Source organism: Lithobates pipiens, unplaced genomic scaffold (genome assembly GCF_037356315.1).
Source record: "Lithobates pipiens isolate NorthernLeopardFrog02 unplaced genomic scaffold, aLitPip1_a1.2 Scaffold_22, whole genome shotgun sequence".
In the NCBI taxonomy this organism is placed as follows: Eukaryota; Metazoa; Chordata; class Amphibia; order Anura; family Ranidae; genus Lithobates; species Lithobates pipiens.
Window position 1 is genome coordinate 14,982,535 of NW_027507784.1, and position 15,909 is coordinate 14,998,443.

Genomic DNA, 15,909 nt, shown 5'->3' on the forward strand with positions numbered 1-15,909 from the left:
CTCACTCCTCTTTCATGAGCAGTCAGGCTACGTGCTCGGTTTAAGCACCCGGTAAAGTTTTTTTCCTGGTGTCTCCATGGTAGCATACCTGTGATAAGCTCCGTCCTGGACTCCTCTCCTTAGAATAGTGAATATTTTAAAAAGAAAGACAATACCCCACTACACCATGCTCCTTTTTTCCCCTAAAACCTCATGGATTAATGATGGTGGTGTCCTTACCTCTGCATGTGCAGGTTCCATCTGGGTTCAGCCTCTCCCAGATGCAGTCCTCATCCTTGGGCTGCTAAATGCGCTGGTAAGGTGGGGAGCCCCTTCTGTAGGTCTTTTGGGGCAACAGCAGTCTCCTAACCAGGAGCAATAGTCCTGAAATCTTGTTATGGCCTGCACTGCTTGTTTTTGTGGGGGCAGGCAGAGCGGCTCTCTCCTACTCTTGTTTTCCTATTTAAGTACCATCTATGCAATTTACTCTTGACAACTCCTTTATTCTTCTGTCCTTTATGTGGGTGTTTTTTTTTTCTGCCCTGTTCTGTAATTTTAGGGTATTCCTCTGTGTCCCTCATGGTGCTCGGCGAGCGTGCACGCCCTCCGACATTGGAACAATATCGTTTCTGGGAAGCAGAGGCTGGAGGCGGGACCTGTGCGGTGTTTGCCATTGGACGGCGCATGCATGAAGGAAGGTTGGCACTGGTGGCCATTCTTATTAAGTGAAACTGTATTTTTTTTTGCCCTCACAATAGGAGGGGTGGGGTTGCATGGTCTAGGGTGAGTTCACACCCCTTTCCACTCCCTTTTTTTTCTATTTAAGGTTATGGGAATGTCAGTATGGCAGCCTGCCTGGAGTAAGGAGGTTGTGCCTGCTGAGTGTTCCTGGATGCCCTCAGGTTTTGTTACTACTGGTTAGTAATGTTCATTACTAATGCAGCAACATTGACTTCCTTCACTAGTCCCGGCTACCTGGAGCCACGCTCAAAATGAACGGACTTTCCTCCGTGTGTGTGGGCAAGTCCGTTCAAGTCCGTTCATTTCAAAAGTACGGTGCATGGTCCGGCTGATAGTCCAGTGGATTATGTCCGCCAGACCTAGTCCGCCGAAAAAGTCCCATGTGTGGGCAGGTCCGCTCGTTTCGGACAGTCCAGCGGACTTTATGGTGGTTTGTACGCTAGCTAGCTGCCATAATTCTGGTATCCCCGTGTTCGGCCTGCGATTCGGTATAAGAAAAAAGTGGTCCCTGTGGCGGATTCACCACAAGATCACTTTTATCAGAGGTGGGAGAGAGCCCCCCCCTCCTGCCGCGATCCGGTGCCCCCCGCCACTTACGGGAGTCAACGAAAGCGGGGAAGATAGCCCCCACCAGTCTCCATGACACTGCAGGGCAGAAGTAACGTCAAAACGTCACTTCTGCGCATAGCTCTTAAAGGGCCAATTTATTTTGTTTATTTTTTTTAAATGACAAAATGTTTTTTTTTCTCATTTTGGTGTAAATATGATATCTGAGGTCTTTTTGACCCCAGATCTCATATTTCATGCTTTTTTTTCTAATAGGCTTCATTCTCATGAGGTGGATCCGCTTCCTCTGCATCTGTCCGCCAGCTCATCATGAGATCTCTCCGTTGATCTCCGCTGAGCCGGTGGATGACAGGTCCCTCTCTGCTCACTGAGCGGGGAGGGGCTTGTCGAGTGGCGCTGGTTACTATGGAGAGATCGGACGAAAACGGACAGTATGTCCGTTTTCATCAGATCTCACCGATCCGATCCGATCCGCCAGGGATGTATGCAAACTTAGGGGCACCTGTCTGATTTTAGCGGATCCCATTTGCCGATGTGGACGCTCTGAGAAGTGACTAACCCCTGGACTACTGGGTGGGCAGGCTTGACCTCTGGCCAGAGCTTTCCCAATTTGCAATCGAGCTGTTGGCTTGCCCCTCGTCCAGTGTCCTGTCCGAAAGGACGTTCAGCGCAGCAAGGAGGATCGTGACCGATAAGCGCACTCGCCTAGCTCACGACCGTGTTGACTACCTCACATTTCTAAAAATTAATGAGGCATGGATCTCGGAGGAATTCAACACATGTGACCAGTAGACCATGTATAACTCTATAAACAATTTATTTAATCGAGCACACAGACCTTTTTTCTACCTTTGGCTCACTTCCTTGTACAAAAAAAGCACACCGTACTATATGCCCGTACCCTCCAGTTTGAAGAGGTTGAGCGGTGTCAGGTGCAAGGTCGGATGTCAGCAGACATGTCACCGCTGACATCCGTCGCTCCATAGACTAGCATGGAGTGCCCGTTCAGGTCCGCCAGCAAAACTGACAGGCAGACCTGAACGGTCCGAAAAGTGTGAAGGGGGGCCTTACAAGGGATGTTTACATTCTTTTACATTCACTGTTGCAACACACCTGGATGGGCTCCAGATGCAATGCTCTGCATCTCGAGTCCACCCTATATTGAAGCCTAGTAGAGCCTATGTCTTTAATCAGGTTCTTAAAAAAAAAGAAAAACCTTGCCACTCTAATTCATATGCCCGGTGACCCGAAAGGGGCCAGAAACATGAATGCTATGTACGAATCTATCCACTGCATATAGGGGGTGGAGAGGATAGGTGGGGCGGCACCCGGGTGCCCCTAATGGACTCACTCCGGTATAAAAGGCATAAGCCTGGTTACTGCTGGACTTTAAGTTATGAAGGTGGAAGTGTGTGTTGTACAGATCCATATTGGTACCACAGGAAAAAAATAATTAAAAGGCTGTACATGTGAACATTCCTTTATTTTGCGAGGTGGAGAATGTGAGTAAACTAAGATGGGGGAGTTTCTCCCTATACATGTAGCGCTACTTCTACGGGAGCCACAGGAATACTTTCCAGGTCTTCCCCAAAAGCTTTGCCCTACAGCCAGGTAAGCAGATTAATTCACACATTTCTTCAATGACTAGTAGGGGTGTTGTCTCTGTAATTTTTTTGTTTTTTTTAAGAACTTGAATAGGGCTGAGGGAATTGAGTGGATGATGAGGAAATTGCATACATTTCATATTTCTTATTAAGGTTGGCCTCACAAATATCTAATACCGCGTACACACGGTCGAACTGTTTGACGTACTTAGTCCGTTGAAACACATTTCAGCGGACAATCCGCTCGTGTGTGGGCTTCAGCTGACTTTTTTCAGCGTGCAGTCCGGAGTACTAAGAATTTCGTTTTTTTCAAAAATCTGTCCGTCGTACTTTGGTTTCAGCGGACAATACGGTCATCAGTAGGCTAGTTCGACGGACTAAGAATGGCGCATGCCCAGAAAAGATTTACACGGCGGAAGGGTGCTTTGCTGTGTCTTGGACTTCCTATTTCTAGTCCCGTCGTACGTGCTGTACACGTCATCGCGCAAGCTTTTGACGGACTGTTTGTGTATCCGTGTGTGGTCAAGTCCGTTCAGTGGAAACTACGACGGATTGTCCGTCGGATTGAATGACGGACTAAGTACGCCATACAATCCGCTCGTGTGTACGCGGCATAATACAGCTTCTAATATCTTGTTTATTCTAGTAACTTTTAGCCAACTCATGTCATTGGGATGTTATTGCTAACAGACCAAGTTCTTGAGGGGTAATATTACGAAGGGAGTTGGCTGGGGGGGGGGGGGGGGGGTGGACTTTTCAAGTTCTATATTATCACAGCCAAATCCTATAAGGTCTTAGCCCTTGTACACACCGTCGGACATTCCGACTAAAAATGTCCGATAGGACCGCGTTGTCGGATAATCCGACCGTGTGTGGGCTCCATCGGACTGTTTCCGTCGGAATATCCGATGGACAAAGTTTTAGAGCTGGGCTGTAAAAATTTCCGACAACATGATCCGATCGGACTTTGTCTGATTGTGTGTAGAGAATTCCGATCGGACAAAGTGCCACGCATGCTCAGATCAAATTCCTAGACCAAAGCTATTGGCTACTAGCCTGAACGTAGTCCCATCGTAACGAAATAACGTCATCATGTTACGTACGATCGGATTTTCCGACAACTTTGTCCGAACGTGTGTATACAACACAAAATCCGTCGGATAAAATCCGGATTTTGTTGTCGGAATGTCTGACCGTGTGTAAAAGGGATAAGAGTTGTCTCATGGAGGCACGTGCCTGTGGTCACCTGTGCCATGTTGCGTAACAGCAAAATGGGACCCGTGGCGGGAAACAAGCATCTTTAGTTGGGTATACTTGTTATATTTTCTAATATTATCCGTATCTGTCATTACATCACGCTGACAGCGTGCGGAGAAAAAAAAGCCGATCACTGGCTTATCTGCAAGGGACATCGGTCCCGAAGAGGAAGATGCAATTATGCCTCACCTGTGCCCACCAGTACCCCCTGCCAGTGCCAACTGCCACTGACACCTGCCAGTGCCCACAGTGACCACCAGTGCCACCTATCAATGCCCATGTGTGCCACCTATCAATGCCCACAAGTGGCACCTACCAATGCCAATCAGTGTCACCTAGCAGCGCTGCCTATCAGTGAAACCAATCAGTGCCCATTATTGCCACCCATCAGTGCCCATCACTGCCACCTAATCGGTACCCTTTAGTGCCGCCTCATCAGCGTATATCAATGAAGTAGAAAAATGATCTGTTTGCAAAATTTTCTAACAAAATATAAAAAATATATTTTTAAAAAATTTTGGTATTTTTACATTTTTTGTAACCAAAAAAAACGCAAAGGTGATCAAATACCACCAAAATAAAGCTCTATTTGTGTGGAAAAAAAATGATAAAAATTGAAAAATTGAAAAATTTTTGGGTACAGTGTTGTATGACCGCTCAATTGTCATTGGAAGTGCGTCAGCGCTGAAAGCTGAAAATTGGTCTGGGCAGGAGGGGGGTTTAAGTGCCCGGTAAGCAAGTGGTTAAGTTAGCCTGCAGAATTGAAAAAGCTATAGACTTCTGCCCCGTACACACGAGCGGAATTTCCATCGAAAAAAACTTGGATGTTTTTTTTCCGACGGAATTCCGCTCAAGCTTGGCTTGCATACACACGGGTCACACAAAAGTTCTCGGAACTTTCGACCGTCAAGAACGCCGGTGACGTACAACACTACGGCGAGCCAAGAAAATGAAGTTCATTGCTTTCCGAGCATGCGTCAAATTGTTTCCGAGCATGCGTAGGAATTTTGCGTTTCCGGAATTGGTACAGACAATCGGAATTTCCAATCAGAACTTTTTCCGCCTTAAAAATAGAGAACATGCCCTCAAACTTTTGCTAGCGGGAATTCTGCCAGCAAAAAATCAAATGGAGCCTACACACGGTCGGAATTTCCGAACAAAATCTCACATCGGACTGCCAAGCATAAATGTGTATTTTCTTGGATATTCCCAGTTGTGAACAGTGTCCTTTACATAGTTACATAGTAGGTGAGGTTGAAAAAGACACAAGTCCATCAAGTCCAACCTACCATTTAAAATCATTGTCAGTCAGTGGGAGTCATAGAGTACACAAATGACAAACATGGTGAAATAGAAATGTAGAGGGGCCACTCAAAACTCTTTGTATGACTATTGGAGGCATGAGAACGTCATAAACATGGACGCATTTTTCTTTAACGTAGGTTTAAATGTAAATGGTGAAGTTCATTTTAATGTAAAAATGGAATTTAGGTTAGTGATACCACTACCTACCTCTACACCTTTTCTTGGTTCACTGTTGTATCTCTTCTCTATCAGTGCCATGTCCTCCTGGAACTTCTGGTACCCGTCCGGTTTGGAGTACAAGTCTTGTACCAAAGCTTGCTCAAGGTCTTTAGAATGTTTTTTGATTAGCTGCTTACAGTAATTGCGAGATGCCTGTTCATTCATCTCAGAAAATTCTTTCTTTTTCTCACGTATATTCCTCTGTTTGGGAGAAAAATGGTGAGAGATGAGGATGGCGGGTCATATTTTGAGTTTCAAAATACGGTGAGCAGAGGCCTTGGAAGTCAAAAAGGTGGCTACCATCATTTTCTCACTTTACCATTTTCATGCCATTTAACAAATACATATTTTCAGAAAAAATACACTAAAAAAAAAAGTTTAGTGCACAATTCACAATATAATACTCAGTTTTTGGTAAAATATATAATATGGGATTGTGTTAAGTAAATAGACACCAAACATGGCAAGACTTAAAATTGCATAAACCTTTAAAATTGCTAAAAAATTATGGTGTTAAAACTTTTTTTTACATGTGATGCTTTAAAATCCTTTACAAGTTATCAGTTTAGGGTTAATTGTGAATGATGGCCCTAGAATTATTGCTCTCAATTTGACATTCGTTCTGATACCTCACATGTGTACTACAATTGCTGTTTACATATACAGAACACGCCTTTTTTGCTTTTAACTTGTTAAAAAAAAAAAAATATTTATTAAAATGTAATTTTTTTACACTTTTTTCCCATTAGCCCTTGTACACACGGTCAGACATTCCGACGGAAAATGTCCGATCGGACTGTGTTGTCGGATAATCCGACAGTGTGTGGGCTCCATCGGACTGTTTCTGTCGGAATATCCGACCGACAAAGTTTTAGAGCTGGGCTATAAAATTTTCCGACAACATGATCCGTTTGTCGAGAATTTCGATCGGACAAAGTGCCACGCATGCTCAGATCAAATTATCAAATTCCTAAGCCTTGTACACACGGTCGGAGAATCCGTCGGAATGTGTCCTATCAGACCGTGTTGTCGGATAATCCGACTGTGTGTGGTCTGCATCGGACTGATTCAGTCGGAATATCCGTCGGACCCAATTTTCCAACATGTTGGAAATATTTTCCGACCAACTGGGCCGATCGGACATACTCCGATCATGTGTAGAGAATTTTGATCGGACCAAGTGCCACGCATGCTCAGATCAAATTCCTACATCAAAGCTATTGGCTACTAGCCTGAACGTAGTCCCATCGTAACGAAATTACATCATCACGTTCTGAATGGTCGGATTTTTCGACAACGTAGTCTGACTGTGTGTATGCAACAGTTTCGGACAAAATCCGACGGGCAAAATCCGATGGACAAAATCCGACGGATTTGGTTGGCAGAATGTCCGACCGTGTGTACAGGGGCCTAGACCAAAGCTAATGGCTACTATCTGATGGGCACCGATAGGTGGCAGTGATGGGCACTGATGGGTGGCAATAATGGGCACTGATCGGTTTCACTGATAGGTGGCACCATCGTAACGAAATAACGTCATCATGTTCCGAACTATCGCATTTTCCGACAACTTTGTCTGACCGCGTGTATGCAACACCAGTTTCGGACAAAATCCGTCGGACAATTGTTGTCAGAATGTCCGACCGTGTGTACGGGGGCTTAGACTTTATTGCTATCACGGGGGGTGTTAGCAAGCCCCTATGTGTCAGAACTAGGGATGTGCCAAACCCCCCCCCTCCGGTTCGGTTCGCAGCAGAACAGGCAAAAAAATGTGTTCAAACACGCGAACACCGTTAAAGTCTATGGGACACAAACATAAAAAATCAAAAGTGCTAATTTTAAAGGCTTATATGCAAGTTATTGTCATAAAAAGTGTTTGGGGACCCGGGTCCTGCCCCAGGGGACATGTATCAATGCAAAATAAAAGTTTTAAAAAACAATTTTTTTTCAGGAGCAGTGATTTTAATAATGCTTAAAGTGAAATAATAAAAGTGAAATATTCCTTTAACCGCTTGCCGACTGCCTCACACAGATATACTGCGGCAGAAGGGCACGTACAGGCAGAATCACGTACCTGTATGTTGCCCTTTAAGAGGCAGCCGGTGGGCACGCGCGTGACCGTAGGAAGCTCCGTGAGTCGGGGGGTTGCGGGTCCCGCGGACTCGATTGCCGTGGGGATCGTCTCAAGGAGAGGAAGAACGAGGAGATGCATAATGTAAACAAGCATCTCCCCGTTCTGCCTAGTGACAGAACATTGATCTCTGCTCCCTGTGATCGGAGCAGAGAACAGTGACGTGTCACACACAGCCACCCCCCCCAGTTAGAAACACACCCCAGGACACACTTAACCCTTACACTGCCACTTAGTGGTTAACTCTTCACTGCCAGTGTCATTTACACAGGAATCAATGCATTTGTATAGTAGTGATTGCTGTATAAATGACAATGGTCCCAAAAATGTGTCAAAAATGTTCGATGTGTCCGCCACAATGTCGAAGTCATGATAAAAATCTCAGATCGCTGCCATTGCCAGTAAAAAAAAATATATTAATAATTAATTAATAAAAATGCCATAAAACTATCCTCTATTTTGTATAACTTTTGCGCAAACCAATCAATAATCACTTATTGCGATTTTTTTTTTGCCAAAAATATGTAGAAGAATACGTATCGGCCTGAACTGAGAAATTTTTTCAAAATTGTCACTCTATTTTTGTTTATAGCACAAAAAATAAAAACCACAGGGGTTATCAAATACCACCAAAAGAAAGCTCTACTTGTGGGGAAAAAAGGACGCCAATTTTGTTTGGGTGCCACGTCGCACGACCGCGCAATTGTCAGTTAAAGCGACGCAGTGCGAATCTCAAAAAGTGCTCTGGTCAGGAAGGGGGTAAATCCTTCCAGGGGGTGAAGTGGTTAAATATCTGGCCTGGGGGTTTTCCTTAGTATGCCTATAATGTAGTGCATCTTTCCCATGTTTAGAACAGTGTCACAGCAAAATTAAATTTCTAAAGGAAAAAATTGTATTTAAACCTGCTCACTACTGTAATGTATTGTCGGATCTCGGTAACATAGATAAAAATACCAGAAATACCAAAAAATAAAATGGCGTGGATGTCACCCCCCCCAAAATCCATACCAGGCTCTACAGGTCTGGTATGGATATTAAGGGGAACCCCACACCCAAATAAAAAAAATGGAATGGGCGTCCCCCAGGCCCCCAGGCACTATATACTCTGAACAGCATAATATATATACTATACGGCCTGCCCTATATACTTTGCAGAATATTGAGCCTTACATGTTGGTGGTACCAGAAAACTCTAAGCCCTCACAGTTACTCTTGTTGGGCGCAGGAATGGGCCCTGCTGTGAAATATTATATTATGAATTGTAATTACATGCCCCTGTTAAACAGGGGCAGACAAATTGGGTCTTGGGCGGTGGTGGTGGTGCCACAACACTGTAAGCCCTCACAGATATTCTTGTTAGGGGCAGAAACCAGCCCTGCTGTGAAATATTAGATAAAAAATTGTAATTACATGCCCCTGTTAAACAGGGGCAGAAAAATTGGGCCTTGGGTGGCGGTGCCCTAAACCAAAAATATTGTTGGAAGCTAGCATCATCAAGACCGAGGAAGAATAGTATAGTCAGCATAGGCAGTCTTCAGGAGATCCCACATCCATAGCAAATTCAATCAGTTACATCAGCCTCAAGTGCTTGATAGCTGCTGATCCAAGACTGATTCATTTTTATGAATGTGAGCCGATCATGGAGTCTGTGGACAGGCGCACCCTTTGATCCATCACAAACCCTCCAGCAGCACAATATGTGTGTTCAGAAAGCACGCTGGATGCAGGACAGGCCAGTAGCTCAATTACATATTGAGCAAGTTCTGCCCAGTGGTCCATCCTTAAGACCCAGTAACCCAGTGGATGCTCTGTTAGAAAGGTCTCCAAGTCTGCTCTTGCCCCTAGATATTCCTGCACCATGTAATGCAGATGCTGGCGATGGCTGCTTGAACTGATCAGACCTTGGCGCTGAGGATTGAAAAATTGTTTAACCGCTTGCCGATTGTCACGCGCACTTATACGTTGGCAGAATGGCATGGGCAGGCAAAGCAACATATATATACGTTGCTTTGAATCTGCGTGCATGCCACGGTCTTTGTGACCGTGCCCGCGGGACCCGCGGACCCGATGTTCTGCGATCGGGTCACAGAACGGCAGAATGGGGGGATGCTTTAGTCTGCTCCCTCTCATCAGTGGTTAACCCCTTCACTGCCAGTCACATTTACACAGTAATCAGTGCATTTTTATAGTACTGATCGTGGTATAAATTTGATTGGTCCCAAAATAGCACCAAAAGTGTCCGATGTGTCCGCCATATTGTCTCAGTCACAATAAAAATCGCTGACTGCTAGTAAAAAATAAATATTAATAAAATTGCCATAAAACTATTCCCTATTTTGTAGACGCTATAACTTTTGCGCAAACCGATCAATAAACATTTATTGCAATTTTTTTTACCAAAAATATGTAGTAGAATACGTATCGGCCTAAACTGAGGAAAAAAAATGTTTTATATATTTTTTGGGGATATGTATTATAGCAAAAAGTAAAAAAATATAGCTTTTTTTTCAAAATTGTCGCTCTATTTTTGTTTATAGCACAAAAAATAAAAACCACAGAGGTGATCAAATACCACCAAAAGAAAGCTCTATTTGTGGGAAAAAAAGGATCGATTGCGAAATTGTCAGTTAAAGCGGCACAGTGCTGAATCGGAAAAAGCGGCCCGGTCATTTGGCAGCCAAATGGTCCGAGGCTGAAGTGGTTAAAGGCATCGGTCAGCTGGCCACCTTCTGCGCCGCTCTTCCTCTGACTAAATGAAGCCTCAGCAACACGTTGTCCAGCACCAGGAAATTGTAACCTCCCAGGGTCTGGAAATGCATTGCACAAACCTTTCTTCAAGGCCTCCTGAACATATTTCATCCTCTGCCCCCTCTGCGAAGGCAGGATGAGTTCTGCAACCTCACCCTTGTAATGTGGATGAAGCAGGGTTGCCAGCCAGAAATGATCCGTCTCCTTGATACCACAAATTATTTTGCAGGCTTTGCAGAATCAGGGAGGCGATGCAGCATAAGTTTGCAGAGGCATTCGATTCTGAGTCCTCTGGGTCACTAAGGATCACATAATCCATAACTACCTCCTCCCAGCCACATACAACTCCTTGGGTTTCTGGGGACTGAAAACCACCCCTTAAAGACTGCTGCTGAGTGGTATCCTCTACATCCATGCTGAAACAATCCTCCTCCTTCTCTTCTTCCTGTGTGTTTGGCAGGCCCGCAGGAATGCTATCTGGATAAATGGGACCTTGAGAGGAAATGAAGTCCTCCTGCTGTTCTGCCTCAAGTGCCCTGTCCACGATTCCACAAAGTGTGTGCTCCAGCAGAGGGACTGTGTCACTGATGCATGCATTGTCACTGCTCACCATCCTTGTGGCCTCCTCAAATGGCGACAGGACAGTGCATGCATCCTTGATGAGTAGGCACTAGCATAGTAAAAAGAAACCTACCTCCCCTGACCCTGTCCTGGTACCATACTCGCACAGGTACTAATTGATGGCCCTCTGCTGGTTGTGCAGCTGCTGCAGCATTGCTGACATTGAGTTCCACCTGGTGGGCATGTCACAAATGAGGTGGTTGGTGGGCAATTGCATTCCCTTTGAATGTCAGCCAGCAGAACACTGGCTTGCCTCAGGAGATCCTGTAAGCATGGGTACCTGCTCAAGAACCACTGCACCACCAAATTCAGGATGTGTGCCAAACATGGAACATGGGTCAAGCACCGCATTGCATCTTTTAGCCTGACTGCTTGTGTAGCCCCTTGAATGCTTAAAGAGCACCACTGGTTCAAAGGACAAATTTGCAGAAAAGGCCAAAGAGGAAGATGAGGAGGGGGTGGAGGAGAGAGCTGTGGCAGAATCACCGCTAGCATTTTGGAGGCGTGGTGGCGGAACAAGCTCCAACAACACTGAACCCTGTCCTGCATCCTTCCCAGCTGCCAGATGAGTTAACAAGCGCGCCGTGAAGGAAAGGTAACTTCCCTGACCATGCCTGCTGGACCATGAGTCAGCGGTAATATGAACCTTACTGCTGACCGCCCTGTCCAAGGAGGCCAAAACATTGCCTTCCAAATGCCAGTAGAGAGCTGGAATGGCCTCCCGTGAAAAGAAATTGAGTTTTGGAACCTGCCACTGACGTGTGCTTACGGAGCACCGCTGGTTCAGAGGGCAAATCTGCAGAAGAGGCCATAGAGGAAGAAGAAGAGGAGTGGCTGGAGGAGAGAGCTGTGGCTGTATCCCCACCAGCATTTTGGAGGCGTGGTGGGGGAACAAGCTCCAACAACACTGAACTCTGTCCTGCATCCTTCCCCTTTCCTTTTACGGTTCAGCAACTTTTGCCTGCTAAAATCAGTGGTGGTGTACTGCTAGCAGATTGGCTGCAAGTACTTGGTACATCTATTGCTATACCTTTATTCCTCTCAGGTTTTTGAGAGGACTAGAGGTATAGTAGGGTTGGAGATCCCAGATGAGGAGGAAGGAGAAGTCTGCCTTTTTCTTTGATGTGGCTCTTTCAAGTGCTTTTGCCAATGGTCTGCATGGCAGGTCGTCATATGTCTGGTCAAGCATGGGGTGCCCAAGTGGCTGCTGTTCTGGGCACGCTTGATCTGCTTCAGACATAGGTTGCAGACAGCAACGGTGCGATCTGCCGCACACTTGTCAAAAAAGGCCCACACCAAGGAACTTTTAAAAGTCATCTGGGAGTCAGCAGCGCCCTGCACCTGCAGAGCTCTGTGGTGTGATGAAATAGGGTTGCTGCCCTTAAGCTGCCCCCTAGAGAACATTCTGCCTCATTGGCGTTGTGCCTCCTCCTCTCTTCTCTCAGGCACCCAAGTACAGTCAGTGACCTCATCATCCCCTCCCTCCTCGTCACTGGAGCAACCTTGGCAGTGTGCTAGGGGAACATGACTGCCAGTTCTTGTCCTTCTGTGGTTCCTCTCTCTAGGCTCACATTACTCCCTTCCTCAACCTGGGAAGCAACATCAGAGCCTTCAAATCTCTGCGCATCCTCCATCAGCATGTACCTGACATAATTCTGGGGACTCCTCCATGCATGATGGTTGGGCTACGGAAGGCATGACTGTGGACAAGGAGCCAGTAGAATAGGCCACTTTGGCAGCTACGTTGGAAGGCAAACTACCTTGAGCCTGGGTGACAGAGGGTGAGGACGGCTTTGTTATCCACTCCACCAACTCTTCTGCATGTTGTGACTCAATAACATGGCCAGCAGCAGAAAAAAAGGACAAGCGTGCCCCACGGCCACCTGCAGAGGATGCACTATGTCCATGACCAGCACTGTTGACTGTAGACACAGAGGCTGCTTGCCCTCTTTTAGTGGCCTGTGAGCGTCTGCCTCTCCTTGGTGGTATGATGTTTTTTTTGTTTTGCAACACCACATTACATTGTATTAGATACTGTGTACACTGCCTGAAGTGTATTAGAAACTGTACACACTGTATTAGTTACTGTGTACACCACCTGCACTGTATTTGTACAATGGCTGCACTGTATTTTATACTGTCTATACCACCAGAAGTGTAGTAGAAAACTGTACACACTGTATTAGATACTGTGTACACCCCCTGAAGTGTATTAGAAACAGTACACCACTGAATGCACTGTAGATATAGGCTACACTGGATGCAGAGTGTATATATATATATATATATATATATATATATATATATATATATATATATATATATAGATAGATAGATAGATAGATAGATATCAAATACACTGCCACCAACTGAATAACCTGCCTGCTTAATCTATCTCAAGCTATCTCTCTGTCCACGCCAACAACACTACACACAGCTGCCATGTAAGATGCCTTATACAGAGTGGGGCGTGGACTTAGTCCCCCTGAGCCATGATTGGCCAAAGGCCAAAGGCATATATATATGTCCATCTATAGATATATACATGTACTGTGTATATATATATATATATATATATATATATATATAAAGGAAGGGATGCTCACCATAAACTGGGCATGGAAACTCAATTGAGGGTCTTTGAAGGACATGTTCATGAATATCTGAAGAGCTTCTTTCTCATACTGAGCACTCTTCTCTAAAAACTCCTTCTGGGTCTCTGTGGGGAATCGTCCTTCCTCTCTCATCTTCTTCTCATAGTGTTCAGTTGCCTTCTGGACAGCCACCGTGTTCAACGTCTCCGATATACTTTTCACCGTGTCCTCCATACATACAACACTGGAAGAAGAGATGGCTTCTGTGTACTTATACACTAGTTGCCCCAGTACTATACATAGGAAATATGTAAAAGAAAATAAAGGTGTTTAAAAATTACACCCAACAAAGGCTGGGGGAACTTACTTTGGTATAAATCTTCACCAATATTATATCAAAAATACCAATCCTTAATGGCTCAACCCTCCAATAAAGCTGTAAAAAAAAAAAGAATTGATCATCAACAGCTGATACCTTTTTATTTCTTAGCCCTTGTACACACGGTCGGAGATTCCGATGGAATGTGTCCTATCAGACCATTTTGTCGGATAATCCAACTGTGTGTGGTCTCCATCGGACTGTTTCCGTCTGAGTATCTGTCGGACCAAGTTTTCCAACTTGGTAAAATTTTCCGTCAAAATGCTTCGATCGGACATACTCCGATCATGTGTAGCCTCCTCCGACGGACAAAGTGCCACGCATGCTCAGATCAAATTCCTAGACCAACGCTATTGACTACTAGCCTGAACGTAGTCCCGTCGTATCAAAATAACGTCATCACGTTATGTACAATCGGATATTCCAACAACTTTGTCCGACCGTGTGTATGCAACAGTTTCGGACAAAATCCATCGGACAAAATCCGTCGGACAAAATCCAACGGATTTGGTTGTCAGAATGTCCGACCGTGTGTACGGGGGCTTACTCTGACCTGGCCCTGCCTTTGTTCTCTGCCTAGGCGAGAGCAATGTGAACTCTGCTCAAGCAGCCTCCTGGGATATCTGATATGGATATCCCAGGAGGCTGTTGAAGCAGAGTACACATCCCTTTCCATCCATCTCTCCCTTCCTGCTCTTCCATCTCTCCTTTACTTTCATTTTATCTTTCTTTCCATTCCCCTCCTTCCCTTCATTCTCCTAAATCTCTCCTTCCCTTCTCCTCCTACCTTCCATTCACCTTCTCCTAAAATATCCATGTTAGATATAAAAGGAGGCATCAGCTTCCACACTGCAACTGGAGGACAGCACACCTGGGAAAGTGTCCTCAGATGGACGGCTGCAAAAAGTCAAAAGACATAACTCCCAATGTATAAAGAAAATGGCAGTGTGTGTGTGTGTGTGTGTGTGTGTGTGTGTGTGTGTGTGTGTGTGTGTGTGTGTGGCAGCGGAGCAAGGTGTTACAGTGGGACAATGCTGAATTCACTAGGGATGTGAGTAGGTTTATTGTGGATAACCCCAGTGAAAAGGGTAACATTAAATATGATATAGCAAACCTTACACAAGCTCATCTGCTATTTTCAGGATTCAAGAGCTGGAGACCGGTGCTTTGACTGGGACAATTATCTCCCAAAACATAAGTCTATGGTATATAACGCCGGCCACTCGGTATACTCTTGAGAAACAATCCATTTATAGGCTACATGTATAATGGCATAGCATCAAAAATGCAACACGATGTGATTAACTTTACAAACGTGTACCAATACCTACCTGTAGGAATACCTGTTTGCATACCTGTTTGTATACCCTTCTTCTTATAAACAATAAAAACTATTGAGATGTAAAAAAAAAATGCAACACGTTTCGTCTTATGCAGACTTCCTCATGATTTTACATGTAGAAAATAAAAGGCATTTTTTTCCTCAAGAGTACATAGAGTGGTCTGCTTTATTTACCATGGTCTAGCATTCAATATACTCTTAAAAATGGTTTGCCATTATTCAAGGGTTGAGCCACTAGGCCCAAATGTTTTCGGTATTATAAATTAATAGGAGAGAATTATATCAAATGTTTAGATGTAAAAGCTCCTCTGCCTCAATTTTTCTTCCTCTCTTCTTCCCACCCTTTCTCCCCTCCATCTCAATTCATCTCCCCCCCCCCCCATTCACTTCCATCTCTCACTCCATATCCATCTCTCTCTTTA

At 44.9% G+C, this 15,909-nt stretch overlaps 1 protein-coding gene across 2 annotated transcripts in view; it reads right to left on the reverse strand.

Annotated features, from left to right (window-relative positions):
- Positions 1 to 15,909, reverse strand: part of LOC143923331 (guanylate-binding protein 6-like) — a 108,380-nt gene that overhangs the window by 44,001 nt on the left and 48,470 nt on the right. For both annotated transcript variants that reach the window (XM_077446944.1, XM_077446945.1), the window contains exons 9-10: positions 13,779 to 14,059; positions 5,661 to 5,873 (exon numbers count right to left, since the gene is read on the reverse strand). In XM_077446944.1, coding sequence (XP_077303070.1) covers positions 5,661 to 5,873; positions 13,779 to 14,059 — 494 coding nt within the window. The remainder of the gene's footprint in view (positions 1 to 5,660; positions 5,874 to 13,778; positions 14,060 to 15,909) is intronic.